Consider the following 17,462-nt stretch of genomic DNA (forward strand, 5'->3'; position numbering starts at 1 on the left):
TGACATATGGTAGATCTAGATCAGTGTCCGCCAAAAAGAGAAGTCTTAAAATGAGAATGTATTAGTTATGAAATAAAAAATGAGAATGTGTTGGTGGTAATGCACGGAAATGCGTTATCAACCTACTTCGCCTATTGTTTGCATGCAACTAAATAAAATTTGTTGCTCTGCTACTCTTTCTGTTGACGTTCGGATTGAGTACGTGTAAGAAGCCGATTGTGTACATGTGAAAGGCCGAATATAGTTCGTTTCCCAGGAAAGTGTTTGGCGGGCACTGATCTAGATAAAGTAGATAATGCTATATCCATTTCTGAAGTTGATGACATATACGAAAAATTATTTTCCATTTCCATTCCATTTTTCTAACTCAAAAGTCCAATACTTTAAATTTAAAAAAAAAAACTAAACTTAAACGATAAGTTCAACTGCTAACAAGTTTTTCTAGGCGCGTAACGAAAAAATCGTGAAAGTGTTATGGCTGTGACTGATGTTAGTCAAAAAAAAAAAAAACGTTGTATAGAGTGTGGGCTCGGTTATTCTCCGATTTTAAAAATATTCAGCCGTTCGGTAAGTCATACGAAGGCCAAGAACTGTGTTTGGGAGAAATTGGTGAAGCGGTTACCAAGATAAACAATATCATAAGTGGGCGTAGCTACGCCTATTTTCCAAATATTTATAATATTTTCTAAAAATCATTGCAAATATCAATTTTCAGCTAAAAAGCGTCAGTAGTCACTAAAATATAGCAGTTTTCGTATTTCTGAAAACTACCGTTATACGGGAGATAGGCGTGGTTATGGTCCGATTTTGCCCATTTTCAATACCATCCTTTCTACGCTTAAAAGAAGTAAACATACCAAGTTTCGTAAAGATACCTCAAGACGGCAGTTAATGAAAATTGACCACCGCATGACCGTGACGTTGACGTTGCTTCTCTCTCTTTATCAACAGTAAATTTGATATGTTCCTACGAAAACGTTACATATACGTCCGTAGGTAACCGCGTTCGTACAATCAAGTTTTCAAATTCCATTCACGTTGAACAAATTATTGCGATCGAACGCATCGATCTGCGATCTAATGCGATCGATAGCTGGGATTAATCGCGTCAATCTCCGCACGCAACACGTGATGCGCAGTGTTGCCATTTTGGTGCTTTTGAAGCCAAATTTCGTTCTTAATTTTTCTATTTAGCTCCTAAAATTGGGCTTTAGATCCTAGCTCTTCTTCTAGTCGCTTTTGAAAATTATCTAGTATCTTTTTAGCTCGAGAAAGTTTTAGTTGTATTTGGTACATATATAAAAATCTGTAAAATTCCATTGGAAAAGTGTTGACTAAAATTTATTTGGCTTTGCTGATCTCAGGTTATTCTCGATACCTTCATATTATTCCATTTCGATTAGTGCTTAGAAACGTTCAATTCCTAATGCAAATGGCGCGCAAGCAAATGGAAAATGGGCAAGTAAGTCGATTAGTTTCTGCAACGTAGAGCTTGGATACTATCGATAGTACCGCCACTCGATAATTTTCGAAGAGATATTTGAAAACATCGATAGTTTCCATAGTACTAACGTCATTAACCACATTATGTGGACGTGTTCAATTGAAACCCTAAATTCTTTGAAAAATTATTAAAAAAATTAACTTTTTTTTAATAATACAATAAACTTATTAATTTATCAGTACATCTGAATAAGATATGTATACTTATGTACATACATGCATTTCCATGCACTTGAATAGGGAGAGGCAAAATCTGAATTTTATATGGAAAAATTAAATTCAGATTTTGTTTGTCCCTTTTCAAGTGCAAGGGAGTGAATATGGTTATAGTAATACATTTTTAGTACTACAAAAACAAACAAAAAAATATTAGTTTAAATTTACTACTCGAGGACAAGGAAAATTATTAACCTTTTACAATATTATTAGAAAACGGATAAAGTGCTGGTGAAAATAACATTTTTACCTGTTTTGACTAGTTTTTTGTCTATTTAATATTTATAAATTTTTTATAAATGTTGTACAAACTATAAAAAATACAACAAAGTTTCATCAAAATTTCAAAAGCGAATTCGTAGTCACTAAAATCCCAATGATTCTTTTTTTTTGTTACGGTGTTGTGAATACCTAAATAAATTGTGATTTCCTGTAATGTATGAATAAAATCTTACTTTTAACTTGAAATTGCCTCGAGCCATGAAGTTGTGTCGAGATGTGAAGAGAATATAATAAACACCGACATCGATAGTCTTCAAAAACTATCGATAGAGGGGATAGCTTTCAACTATCGATAGAACTGCTCTACTGCAACGTGCGCGGGAGCACGCAAACTATACCGGGCAGTAACTCGAGCTCCGATAAGCTCACATGGTGTATTCTCTCTCAGGCGGCCACGATAGAAAAGGAAAGCCAAAACTTAAGCGTTGAAATTACTAATTTCAAAATGCAGTGGAAAAACGAGAAAATACAGACTCCACCATAAACTGTTGGATTTAGGTTAATGAATTCAAAAATTAACTAGAAGAAAATCCTTTTTCTGAAAGCGTGAATTTTGTTTTTACCTTAATAATTTTACCTTAAGGAGAGAAGGAAATATTACTTCAGAAAAATTTTGCGAAAAAATGATTCGTAACCCGAGGTTTTATGGTCAATTGAAATATTTGAAATTGCAGATTTTAACAGTTTGTAAAATATTTTTAGTTCATTGTCTAGTTTATATAAGTATATGCATACATACGGTGACCATCCGTCCTTTATTTTAAAGGACAGTCCTTTATTTTAACCCCCTGTCCTTTATAATTTGTTTCAAAATATAGGACGCCTTTTGTCCTTTATTTCTTGAACTGTCCTTTAAATCAGCTCTGCATTTTTCAGAGGTAAATTTTTAAACACAGAATATGAAAACTAAAAATGTCCCTTATAAAATATAATGAAAACATTCGCCAGTTCGTTTCGCACTCCACTTAAGGGTTTTTATTTAATAGGTAATCTTTTCACAATCTATAGAGCACAGGAAAAGTTGTGCCCAGGATCGTGTTGCACGCTGAGTTTCCAGTTCCACTGAAAGAGAACAATAAACCCCCTGCTGCACAGTGGTTCAAAACTGGCATTTAGTGGTCGTAATTCACTGGAGCCTTCATTTTTTTCACTTAATTTAATTTTTTTTTTTTATGAAAGCTGATAATATTTGCAAGACACCAGTTGAGCCTAATCTCTAAATTTAATTTTTATTTTATTTATAAATTTTTTTCTGTGCAAAATGAAGAGAAGTGCAAATTTTGAAGAAAATGTATTCTCCTTTTCCAGTTAATAAATGTTACATAACAAAGACTAATCGAAAACAATTGTATAATTCCCCAAATCGAAAAAATTACAAAAAAAAATTTTTGAAATGTTATAAAAAATTTTCACCGTAATAAATTACTTTTTTTTGGTTGTTAGTAAAAATTGGTTCAAAAATGAAGACTCGGCGTGCAGTATGAATTATGGTAAACGCATTTTGGTAGCAAAGGATGGCGAAGCCCTTGAAAAGGACTTTGGCTTAATTTTTCGGAATCGGCTAATTAACTGGTAAATATTTTCCTAAATCATTTTGAAAGAAAAATGTCCTTTATTTTACGTTGGTTAATATGGTCACCGTATGCATACATATACGTGTTATAATTGCCGTAGCAATAAACTTTATGAAACTCGTTGTGTTTATTAAAAACGCGGAAAATGTCAATAAAAACTCTACGTCAATAAATGCGCAACTTAAAAAAAAATGTAGGTCTTCATTTTAGCTGCTATTAGTATTATTTAGCTCTTTTTTCGACCGTTTTAGCTCCAAACGAAATGTTTCTCTGGCAACACTGGTGATCCGTTCCATTTCTATCGCTATCTCTTTCACTATCGCGTTGGAGTATGCAGAAGTCGAGAGGCAGAGGAATAGTTTCGCGATAATATGATAGTTTACGGGATGACCAGCACCTGTGATATAAAAGGGCCGAGCACGATGCGAAACATTCAAACAACGAGTAGCTTCGTCGCGTTTTCCATTTTTGCACTATCGAAAATGTTTATATTAAATTTATAGCCTTTATTTTGCAAAGTCATTAAACATGGCAAAAATAAAAAATATTAGAGTTCTAATTTCGTGTTCGCAACCTTATCCACGAAACTTTACGTAACCTTCAAAGACTATACAAATATTAACAATTTAACCCATAATTTTACACGAATATTCATTTTACAATATCGGTCTAAAGAATTCAATCCAAGAGATTTATTATTTTCAACTTAAAAACCCGTGATCCTCCTGGTAACACTGCCTTTTGGTTCGCGTTGAAAACATAAAATCCACTCAAACCACCTAAACAGCTGAGTAGGTACAAATATATCAACCGCCACTTATTGCGTCTTGTGTTCTTCCTCCTGTTATTGTCAGTTTACTTTAGTTTTATTTCGCTTGTGGATCGAATAAAGTGCGTTTTAAAATCGTGCTCTTTCTTACTTCTAAAATACATTAATTACCAATAAATAATTTAAATAAAATAGTTAAGGAAGCAATTAGTGTGAAGTTTTAAATGTGCTAAATAAAAGTTCTTCAAAAATGTGACCAAAGGTTCATTATTTCCAAAGTAAAACGAAGGATCAGCATAGCATAAAATTGTATGCATCTACATACATATATACACACATATATGCACATACATATATGCACATACATACATACATGCATGAATTTACTAACCCCTGCCAGCAGTGTTAAGGCGAGTAGTTTAGGTGAGTGTGCATACGTATGTATGTATATACTTATGTACATGTTGATAAAAAACAAAGAAAGAAATATTCCGGCAACAGGCAAAAAGAAGTTGCGCGGCCGCAGATTTGAGATATATTACTCAATATCAGTGCTGCCGTTTGCTAATTTTCGAGCGAAGTGAAAACACACTAAAAGTGAAATGTTTCGGAGTGACTTGGGAGGAAAAGTGAAGGCATTATCGAATAGACAACTTTCATGCACAATTAGGGTTTTTCGATTAGGTTATGTATCACCTGATTGGTTAATCGATTATTTATTTGTCACAATAAGAGTAATCTTTAACCTTAATTAATTTATAATTTATTGTGTTCCTGTGCAAATTTAGTGCTGGAATATCTTTAAAATCACAATGTCTCACTCGTCGAGGAAAGAAAATCCAAAATTACAGTTCGCTGATGATATTAACACTAAAATATAGTTAATCGATTATCGATTCACAGCAATACACAGCAACAACGTCATCACGAGATTCACTTAAATGTTAAATTTTTGTTGTAAAATTGAAGATGCATGAAAATTAAAATGTAATGGTTATTTTCCTTAAATATTTCCTAAATAATTATGAAATTTTATCCACCCATTCATTTCTGTGCGTTTTACAACTTTATATGTGAAAATGAAAATCAAAATGACATCTTCCAAATAACCGATGCCAGATCGAAGATTTATGAGGCTTCTTTGGAGTAGATTTTTGCGAAAAGTCGCTTTGCCATACTTACTATTAAACAAGAATTTTAGCAAAATATTGTTGATTTTGGTTAAATAAATCATATATTTCAAAGAAATTCTTATTTTTTTTTTGAAGATAAATCTAATTAGTGGAAAGTGAAGTAAAACGAAGTAAAATGAAGTGACGAAGTGAAGGGAAAAACTTCAATTGAAGTGACAGTGGCAGCCCTGCTCAGTATGTACATACCTACGAGTACATACATAAAGACATACGTAGTTTAGGCGAGATAAGAAATACCTAAAAAACGCTCACTAGTGCACGGACTACACCACTTTATTGGTAGATCTACCAACTTTTTAGCTCCTTTGTATTTTCTACCATTTTGGCCAAAAAAGGCTAAAAATCTACCAATATTTTCCGGAAAGAAAGCAAAGAGATTTAAATTAACGCGGTGTATACATATTTTGTCATCGAACACACCTATGTAAAATAGAAGCTGTGATCCAATACTTGTCGTGTAAAATCCTGTAAAAAGGTCAAACAACAAAATTACTCTCTGAAGTGAGAGTAAAAAGTGAGTAACAACCAAAAAGTAGGGTAATAAAGAAGCATTTTTTCCTGTAAAAACGACAAACAGCTTATCGCTTGACACTTTTCATGATTCTACCAGAAGAAAAAGTTCGGGTAAAATCTTGCAACTTCACTAAACTCTCCAAAAATCGCTCTCATTTACAGGATTTTGGAGTACGGGAACATTTTTCCTGTAACTTCCTGCAAGTTCGTGTAAAGACTTGTAATTTCATGGAATACTGGATCAGAGCTAAATATGAAAAATTAACTCTGACCATAACTAATTCAAAAGTGAAATCGAATGTCTATTAGCTGTTTATTGAAATATTTTTCGTTTGTAATACGTTTTTCGTGGGAGACTGCCAAAAGAATGGTGTGCAAACTTCATCCATTTCAAAGCTTATTTTAATCAAACAATTTTGAAGTGCAGGGTAATTGTTTGTTTTAATGCAATACAGGGCAGAATCAAGGCATCCGTGATCGAATCTAATTCGAATTGAAATTTAGTTTTGAAAGTACGGCATTTGGTAGTTAGAGAAAACAGCTGTAATTTGAATTAATTCGATTTGAATCGTGTTTCATTCGATCACGGATGCCGTGATTAGTTTTTTGTTGAATGTTTTATTGGCGGGAAATAAATTTTTTGTTGTTTCATAAATAAATACAATTTATTCCAAGGCTGTGACAGCAGAAGTTCAAAAACAAAAATGACACCAACAAATTTTCGCCATAATGACATTAACCCTGGAAGGTCATGGTTCGTCGTTTCGGCGACGCGAGTTTTTATTTTACCGTTATCGCTGTTTTCCTTTGTTTGTATAGTGCTAATTTTTCGTACAGCGCTAGTCGGTGTTGTGCTGTTGATGTGTGCGGTTACTTAGATTCTTGCGCTTCGTGTAAGTACCTATTTTTTAAATGTGCGTAGTCAAAACGACGAAGGATGAACTTTGTGTATGTTTTACGTTTATGTTTTCAAAGCAATTTTATTAAGTTTTTTTTATTTGTTTATATATTTTACTTGTGCAGTTATAATACACGATCAATGCAACCAAAAGTTATACCGACGAAGAAAAAAAATTGCGCAATTTGTCCCCCTTCTAGGCGGGGCATAACAAATCATCCTGTGCAAAATGCCAAAAAGTCTCTGTGGAGAGCTAAAATAGAGCTTTGCGCCTCTTGCACAAAATGTCGTATCTGAAATTTTTTTCCTTTTTTTAGTTCATAGTATTATTTTTAAGAAAAAAACACTTTAAATGAATTATTATTTTTTATATTTTATAATTAATATTTTGTACAAAAAGCCAAATGAATCAGAGCTGTGAAATCTTGAATTACAATCAAAAGACTAAAGAAAAACTACTTGATATTGTTTTATTAAAAAAAAATATATAAATAAAATAATGTGAAAATAATAATTTTTGTGCATTTTGATATACAGGTTAATTAAATAACGCCTTTTAGAAACGCCGTCGTCGAATCGACGAAGGATAACCTTTGCGTTATAAAAATAACGATGACCTTCCAGGGTTAAGAATTACAACAAATACATCATTTTGATCAAGGCGAATTTATACAAGGTGGTGTTGGTAGAAGAAAAACAAAAATTACAATAACAAATTATGCGTACAATGACCGCGAGAATAACCACTTATGTACAGCAAAAACATCACTTTAACATTTAGAACTAACGCGGCGAAAATGTTATTGTTTTGCCAACATCACCTTGTATAAATCGGTCTTGATTTTGGCATTAAGAATCAGCGAGGCGAAAATCCAGCTGCTCTGGTAAAATCACCTTACCTGAATTCGCCTTCATTTATCCTATATGAGTGAAACCTATCTTATATTATGTTTCTTTAAAAAATCTACCAACTTCTACTAATTTTTGTTTGTAAAATCTACCGCTATTATCTTTTTAGAAGTCCGTGCACTGGTGCTCACACAGCCGCTCGTACGTTAGTTTTTGTCTCAAATGTTTCATGGAGTTAGTGATCATCTTCAGTGGTTTCTAGCTTTTACATACGTACATATGTTTGTATCCCCAGTCACCAAACAAACGTAAATTTTGCTGACAGTGCAGTCTAGTACAAGCTTTGTTTCTTAACAGATAATTATCACAAATTATCACTAATTTCTGCTGGAAAGCGTTTCTCAACGCAAAAAACTAACAGAAACTAGCAGCTCTCTCTCGTTCTTACGCTCTTCCTTTTTTAGTTCTGCTAGTTTATGTTAGTAAAAATGTTATTAGCAGAAATACGCAGCTGTCAAAATGAATAAACAAAAATTCTCGCCAAATATTTTCAATAGTCAAATACACTGATCAGTTGTTTACTTGCTAGTTTCTGCTAGTTTGCGTTTCTTTACTTTTTCCTTATTTCGCTATCTGTGAGCGTAATTCTTTCAATTTTACCATTCTTCTTCTTCCTGATAATTATCTGTTGACATAGTGAAATAAATATAAGGTGATGTCACTTACATAACCTCACTTTTTCTGCATGCCAATTGCGGTCATGCATTTTGGGGTAGTAGAAAAAGGGGGAAAGATTAGGATTATTTTTACTACTTTTTGGGTACTATTTCCAATACATATATATATCAGTGGACCCCAAACCAGTTAAATGAAGCTTGCATCAATAAAATATTTTTTCTGTAAACCAGTGAATTACAGTTTTATTTTTTCGCTCAAAAGAAATTATTATTACTTAATTTTTATTTTTTTTCGATCAAATATATTGTTTTTAATAATTATTATTCAGTTTAATTTTTCTACCGCACATTTATTATTTTTAAAACTTAAAAGGCCACTCGGTCGTACCACACACATATGTATGATGATGGTTAAAACTTAAAAAATAAGGACTATTTTCCGTCTTTCATTTCTTCATATTAAAACAAATTAAATTATACCGTTCTCTTTATTTATTTATTCTAAAATTCTAATAAAAATGACATATTAGCCCGTATGGAATTTTATTTGTATTTTTTCCTTAAGTTCTGAATACATATACAATACTTAGTTTTTAAATATCTAAACTTTAAAGGGAATTTTATTGCGACCTTTATTTTCGTTACCATTTTAAAATTACATTTCTAAACTCTATCAGGTATATTATAAAATAATTATGCGTTTAAATTGTTAGACCAAAGTGCATTATCGTAGCCATCCGAGGCACTGCTCCCTTAATATGTTGGATATGTATAGTATATATTTTACCAAAAATTTACTTACAAAATCACAATTATTGGAAATCATCGCTCAAATTTTCCAATGAATTTGAAACGAAAGGCCAAAGCAAAAGCGAAACAAAGAAACAGTGATACCTGCGCATACTTTTTCACAAAATTGTCTGCTCCATTTTTTGTCCCATTTTGCCCAGAAATGAAATTGGAATAAATAGAGTAGGCATTACTGTAACGCTGGTATGCCGAAATTACCAAAAATAACACAACCACCCCCTAAGTGACAACACCTTATTATTATTTCACCATGATCTGCTGGAAAAGAAAGAAACAAAGGCACAATTTTCCGTATCTTGAAACGAATAGAGAACGACTACAGTTAAGATCGTGGTTACCCACGAACGTGTACGTAGCGTAGCGTAGAAATATCAAGTTTGCTCATGATTCAATAATACAAGGTTAGATAATTATTCAGCCGCGGTTTGACACTCCCTTACAAAAGGTTGCATTTACGAAGGACAGAGAAAGGGCAAGAATGCAATCCCTTGTTGCGAAAATGGTAGTAGAAAAGTACGCAAAGTAGGCAATTAGTAGTGAAATTCCTTTTGTAAATTCTAATGTATTTGCAGGAAATCTGGCATTTTAAACGAAATGTTGAACGTAATATTGATATATCTACGTGAATTACGTAATTTACATGCTATTTAGCCGTATAAAAACCGCAAAATGACTCAAAATTAAAATAAGACTACTATGAGATTGATGTAAACATCCAATGCTTATGTTTTCATCAGTTAAATGTGCTTCATATGCATATACAAATAAACATATTGCACAAAAGCTTATACTTCTATTTCACAGCAAAGCTACACTTTTTCCAAGTAAATTTGCAAAGAGGCAACACGGTGCCACTGCTAAGTGAGCTGTGCGAGAGAGACAACTGTCAGTTTATCGAACCTTGTATTATTGAATCATGAAGTTTGCTGTTAATAGAAAGAAAGAGACGCAACGTCTCGCTCTCAGTGAGACAGAGTGGGAAAGGTGTAAAATTACTAACAAAACGTGTCCGGACACGAACGTTGAATCCAGCTTTATCATTCATTTTCGTATCCGGAAAATGCTCGAAACGTTCGAAAAAGATGATGTTATTCGGAAGCAATAATTTTATTTTATTTGTTCAAGCTAAAAATTTGAAAGCATGCATGTGTATTCGGCAGTGGCTGAGTGTACAGAGGGGCGTGCCGCTATTTATTAGCTTCCAAGAGGTGCGGGTTCGAATTCCGTCAGGCGCTTCGTAAATTTATTTTGTACTTTTTTTGAACCATGAAAAAGTATCTGTGAAATGCAGAGGGAAAACGTATTGAACGAAAAATTCAAACAGACAAATTTCAGAAAAAAAGCTGCCGAAAATAAAAAATTTTCGGTAGTTGTCTGTACATATGTATGTACGTTTCTGCGGAACACTTTAGTGGGAAAACGGATCGTCAAAGTATCCAAAAATGGAATCGGTAAACCGACGAAAATTCGTACTTCATCCAATTTTTTTTCGGATCGGTTTCCGGATTTTTTGCTGGCTGGGTCTATACTGTATATACATATATCGTCGTTCAAAGTACAAAACTGCAAAACCGAGAAACTGACATTTGCTGCCAAAAATTGGATTTCCTCACACATGCTCTTGGCTCAATTCTTATCCATTCGTCGTGAAATATACTAGCCATAAATGCGATTGCTTTATAAAAGAGAGAACTATTTTGAATTATGAGTGTATTTACTCTCTAGAAAATAATTTATGCAACCTCACATAAGCGGTTTTGCATTATCGCGATACGCGGTTTTGTACTTTACCCGACGATATGTACCTATATTCATGTGCATATAAACGGAAAGACAGCGTATAACCAGGCTTGCCCAAATTGGGCTTTTCCTACCAAAATTGGGTTATTTTTTTGCTCTTCGCGCGCAACAAGATGCAAAATCTAGTTACATACATGTACCTCATGCTGCCAGATTTGGCTGATTACTGATACTTTTCCATGTTGTGTACTTTTAGGCCCCACTGCTTTGCATTTAGAGAATTTTGGCGATGGAAATTTAGCGTGACGATTGCCAGAATTCCACTGCTGGTTTGCCGTAGTGTGTCACTTTGTCAGCACTGTGAGTAGGCTTGCCAAATTGGGACAATATCACGATTGAGGGAAACAAAGATTGCGCCCATCGTGATACCGCTAATCCGCTCTTTGTAAATTTGACAGAATCAGCTGTGTGTTTGACGTCATTTTGGTGTAATTGTTGACTGGGTACGGTTTAGTTATTTGCCCAATGTTTTCGTGCTATTACATCCGAATGGGTGACCCGATCCAAACAATTTTACACACACTTGTAGTCAAGAGTCTACACTTTACCGTAAAACCTAGCTTTGTAATTTTCGGTCACTAATTTATTAATAAATTCGGTCAGAATGTGTTCTTTTTTTGTAAATTTCGGAGTGAGTTTTACGCAAATATACTGTAGGTGGCGTAGCCGAAGTTATATGCGCAAATGTTGAGTACCTTTGACAATAGAAAGGTTTTCTGCACAAAAATACTGTTTATCGAGTTTACATTTCCGGTGTTAAAATGCTAATTTTGGACCATTTTCCAATGGTTCCTCACGGATCGCTGGAAGGTTTCGAGTGGTCAGGTGTGACTTTTTACGAAGTGTGAACCGTGCTTTTATTTTAGTGGGTTGCATATCAAGACCCACACCCCCTCCCCCTCCGCCCACTAACCCTATGAGGTTTATTTTTGCCTTAAATAGCTGTTAGACGTGGCAAGTGCAAGTCCTTTTCAAAGGTTTGTCAAACTCAAGAATTTCCAAAAGTGATTGCAGGAGCAGTTACACTTTGCATGTAAAGTGACTTTCGAAAGCAGTTTTTATTTCCGAAAATCAAACTTTTCGATACTACTTTTTGTTTACACGGTAAATGCAGACAAGTCTACTTTTACTATGTTACCCGACATTTCTATGCTTGTAACAAAATTAATGACCTGAAAAATTTACTAAACCTGCTAAAACGTGCACAAAACTGTCACAAAATGTCTTATACATTACTATTCCATATCAGTAGAGTAATAAATTACATTTGATCACAAATTTTAGTTTGGTTTTTGTTCTTCAGACGCCATTATCCAATTTCTATGTAGAATTTCTCGGTGATTCCGAAAATCGAGTTAATTTTTTTCTATGGTTACGTTTTCGACATATTTGCAATTTACCGTTATTTAGCTTAAAACAAAAAGTGACCCCACTTAATCACGTATATCTTACGAACCAAGAATCTTAATATGAGAGCAAATGAAAGCTAATAACATTCTGCATAAACCACATATACATCACTTTCCGATAGGACTAACAAATCTGACAAATTAATTAATCATTACAGTTTTTTTATTTTTTAATGGAAAAAATATCAAAATTTAACAGAAGAAAAGTTTAAAAGATAACAGGTTCTGTGCCAAATTTTTACATCTGTGCTGAAGCCTGTTCTGTTCCAAAAAAAAATCAAGTTACCACTGAAGAAATCGGATTGATAAATAAAGAAATAATAGTGATCAAATGAAAATACGCAAAGATTTTTTGTATGAAATATGAGCAGAAAAGCGTGTTGCTCAGATGTTCAGTGGTGGCCTTATAATTAGAAACGACATGCTAGAAAAACCAAAATCACTGTACAAGTTTGTTTAAGACGGACACTGTAAAATAAAGGCACCGTTATTCATAGAGTAGGCCATGAACATTGTTGTCAAACAAACACCTGCTGATACGATGATTGGTTATTAAAAAAATTCAAATTATTTTGCGGTGTTTGTTTCTTGGCTGGCCACGCAATTAGAAATGCGGCGTTTTCTTTATTTTCTTGACTTGTCTTGGAGTTAGCGATAAAGTGAGTATACTTCGAAAGAGCCATAGTTGGCTTGCAATAATTTTGATATATTTCAGTTGTTAGAATGGGCATAAAAAAAGTCATGCACTCCAAAACACTTTAATTTTACTGTACTTTGAATTCGTTAAAAAAAGTACTCTGTTCAAAATCTGCCATTTGAAATTTTTTGTAAAAATATTTAAAACAAATTAAAGTACAGACAATCTAATATAGTTAACGCGGTACTATCGCAGGCTTACCATTAAAAACAAAGAAAATAAAACAGGTTAAACGAGCTTTTTCTCCCCTCCTTGCGGTTTTAAATACTTATTTTCTCAGACAGTTTGATGATGCTAAATTTTGAGTAGCGGCTACCGCGGCTGAGTGATTAGAGATGAACACTGCCACCCAATTGGACCCAGGTTCGATTTCTAGTCCGACCAACATCCAAACAAGTGTTGTTGCAATAGCAGTTGACCCTCGTCACTAACAAACCTCCGAGTGAGTGTACTTCTGCCATGAATAAAGCTTCTTCATAAAAATCATCTGCTATTCGGAAGTGGCGTAAAACTGCAAAATCTTGGTTCTTCAATTACGAAACAGCCGTGAAACTGTCACAATTTACGAAAGGTGAAAAGTTTTTTGACTCCACATTGTGATCGAGAGAGGGTATGGAGGTATAGAACACGGAGATGAAATCCACTTAAAAAAGCTCTTTACTTTCATACAAAACAGAGGATGCATTCCAACATTTTCAAAAACCACATATGTAAATTCAGATACTCCATGTAAAAATTCTAAAAAACCGCATAAAAAATCCAGTGAGGCAATATTAAGCAAAACAAAACAATTTGTTTCCTCACTTCAACACTTTTTTTTATGTAAAACTAAACATTAATGAAACAAGAAATTTTTAAGCAAAAAAAAAACCGACTTCATTTCTCGTATAAAAATTTAAGATTATCGTTAATGTCTTCATGTGAGATAACACCTTTCCTTTAAAAAAAGAATTATAGAAATCGGTTAGCGTGGTCCAAAAATATGCAGTAACATACAAAAAAAATATTCCGACGAATTGATAACCTTCCTCCTCTTTGTAAAGTCGGTTAATAAATAGGATTTTATCCGAAGCATTGTCTCTTACACACCGAAAGAAGTAATAAGAACTCAGAAAAGCAAAATCGCTACAGCGAAAAAAATTGTTCGAAAATCCGCATAAAAAAATCGTATAAGAAGAGATCTAAGTGTATACTATGTATTCCATATATGAAACTATCTTATTTGTTGTATCAAAGTTTTGGCAATTTTCCTTTTTTTTCATTTAATATTTTTTTTAACAATAGTATAACTCATTATTTAACAAAAGCCATGGTAGCCCAAATTCAAACTTTGTATAAAAATTTGGAATATTCAACAAACTTTCTTTAAAATTTTAAACTTATGGATCAGAATTTTTAGCAAAAACTGTGGTTTTGTTTCACTGGCGGCTTTACTAATTTTTACCACGTTTGTACCAACTCGCGTTCTTTTCCCATATACATATGTACTAGGGATGTTATTTTTTTTTCGCTTTTTATGATACCGGGATTTTTGGGATGTCGTTCTCACAATCCCGTGATTAGTCCCAGGATTTAGATATAATTACTTTTCAACAACTTAAATCGAAAAAATTGCTTCTATCTCTCCTACCATAAAATAAATGAGTTTGAAACCTACTTTTTTTTAAGTGGCGTTTTTATTTTTTTCTCTCTGACGTCAGGATTTATTTTAAAGGATTTTGTAATTTCAAAGTTATGATTAATTCCAAAAGTTATAAAAATTATTATAAAAATTCAATGCAATGTAGAATAAAAATGTGGGTACCAAATGGAAGAGGAAATTTTTTTTAAATTAAAAAAAATTAAAATTTTTTGGATTCACCAAGACCGATAAGGTAATTTTTTAATAGATAAAGTTAGAAGGACGAGATTCGAGGATATTATCGAGTCTATATAAGTTCTTAACATAATTTTTTCAAAAACAAATATTGCGAAATTTCAAGGATAAAAGTTTGAAAGGATATATTCAATACTTACCAGTCGTTCTGCACGAACAAATTGAATCTGATTAAATTCTACAGGATTTCCTCTTTAATTTGATACCCATACTTCTTCTCTAAGCACAATTCTCTGAATTTTGTAATAATTTTTTAATTACTGACGTCAGAGTGAAAAACTAAAAACGCAATTTTACTGTATTTGGCCCATGGTCTATTATTGCCATCAGTGCAAAAAAAAATTACATACTATTTGCCAAGAATCCCGGGATTTTCGGCGCCTAGAAATGGCCGGGATCCCGGAATTAACATCCCTAATATGTACAATAGCAAATTGTCTTAAAACATACGCGTAAATGCCCCCTTACCTGCGTAAACCTCGTAAATAAACCCGTTTTGTTTTCCTTGAATTAATTTTTTGGATGTCCTTGGGAGGAGAAATCCTGCCGTCCTATTAAAAATTGGAAGATGCAGATTTACTAGAAATGCGTTCAAATATCGGAAACACGGAATTTTTCGCATTTCTAAAGTTTTCATGAACGATTAGTTCAAGTTATTTACTCAGGTTCTGCAATTCACTCCCGAGTGAATTTCAACCCTTACTAATTTGAATTTAAAACCAAACAGATTGAAATCCACTCGGAAGTGAATGGCAGAACCAGCCAGATTAACTAAAACTTCAACTTAAAGTCGGCACGGGTTATCGTTATCCTACGGCCTTAAATGCTATTAGACTAAAAAACACAAATACGGAGAGTATGCATATAAAAATTTGGAAAAAAAAATCTCCATATAATGTTAAGAATAAAAACTAAGCAATTGCTTTTTCTTCAAACATCAGACCTTTTACTCGATTTATTCAAACAAATTTAAGTAAAAGGTCTGAAATTAAAAACAAAGCAATTGCTTAGCTTTTATTCATATTTAAAAAATAAAATAAAAAACCTTAAAAAAACGAAAGAAAAATAGCCAAAACTTGTTAAAATTTGGCGCCATTATTTTTTCCGCCACCGTACACATTTTGAAATGAATTTCCGTTCCGTTTTTTTGTTTTTGACAAATTACTCTGAAGATGGTACAACCCTGAAATCGGTTTGTCTCCAAAACAAACTTTACAAGGCGTCTCAGAAATTCGTTCCTAAATTAGCTACTTCCACTAAATAAACATAAAAAAAATTAAAACCCTTAACTAACTGCTTAACGTGTTCCCATTTGCTTTTTTATTTTCATTGCAGTCAGATGATTTTATTACCTTAGTTATACGTTTTATAAATAAAACGCAAAGATGACGGATTTTGATACTAAATTTATGGAAATGCAGAAATATCTGCCATTCCTCAGGAATGTCATCGAGAAATTGCGTAGCAGTTCCGATCAAGATGATGACAATCCGCGCATGGCGCAATTGAAAAAAATGGAAGTGCTTCACGATTTGCTGAAAGACAACAAGAAAAAGTACGTTGAGCCAAAATGAGCAAAAAACTAAAGATTAAAAAATAATAACTCTATAAGACAAACATTTGTCACAGTTGTTAAGCAAACAAATGAGATATCGTATTTTTCCCTATAAATACACTTTTCAGATTAAAAATGGAGACATTGATGAAATGTGAAGGATTATTATTAAAGCTTGCCAGCAAAATGGAAAGGGTATGTTGAAGTTGAAAAATTTCTATATATTAGTTTTACCCTAAGCTATGTTTTATTTGCGTAAATTTATTATTACTTTATTTATGTATAATTGATTTTTACTGGCGTTAATTAAGTTAATTTTTGTCTTAATTTATACAGAAGCATGGTGCATGTAACTGTGCATGCTTTTACTTGTAGGAATATTATTTTGAACCTATGTATATGAAATTTTCCAAATTTCGAATTTCTGCTAAGAATTGCACTTAGCGTGATTTTTTTCAATGTCCAGCTAGCAATCATAAACATATTCGCCTATGTGTTTTTAATTAATATCGAATATATGGCTTATAAACTTCTATAAGTCTTCTGATTAAATCCTCATAAAATACCCAAAGCCCACGGGTGACATTTCTGAGACAACATAGGTAAGTTTTTATGTAACCTAATCTTCCTCCAATGGATACATTCGATTGAATTGGAAAAGCATACGACCATGCGACGCCTACTACAGCTACCGCGTAAAGGAGCGCAAATTCGGTGTAGGCGCCTAGTATTGCAACAACAACAAGTCGAGACTCCTCAGCATCTCGCTCATTTGTGACCACGCCCCGGTGAAAGGGAAGGACGAGGCGGCCACAGAACTCTTGTGAACTTTGATCCAAAA

General features: G+C 33.2%; 1 protein-coding gene across 10 annotated transcripts in view; it reads left to right on the forward strand.

The window, feature by feature from the left end:
* Window positions 1-17,462, forward strand: part of LOC118748808 (protein NipSnap-like) — a 178,322-nt gene that overhangs the window by 22,330 nt on the left and 138,530 nt on the right. For 7 of the 10 annotated variants that reach the window (XM_036483498.1, XM_036483505.1, XM_036483497.1 and 4 more), the window contains exons 2-3: window positions 16,402-16,621; window positions 16,750-16,816. In XM_036483498.1, coding sequence (XP_036339391.1) covers window positions 16,452-16,621; window positions 16,750-16,816 — 237 coding nt within the window. In that variant the 5' untranslated portion in view covers window positions 16,402-16,451. Of the gene's footprint in view, window positions 1-4,288; window positions 4,654-4,683; window positions 4,768-16,401; window positions 16,622-16,749; window positions 16,817-17,462 lie in introns of those variants that run through there. The other 3 variants (XM_036483501.1, XM_036483499.1, XM_036483508.1) reach the window with 3 other exon arrangements.

This window comes from Rhagoletis pomonella, unplaced genomic scaffold (assembly GCF_013731165.1).
Source record: "Rhagoletis pomonella isolate Grant_MI unplaced genomic scaffold, Rhpom_1.0 Rhpom_scaffold_00013, whole genome shotgun sequence".
In the NCBI taxonomy this organism is placed as follows: Eukaryota; Metazoa; Arthropoda; class Insecta; order Diptera; family Tephritidae; genus Rhagoletis; species Rhagoletis pomonella.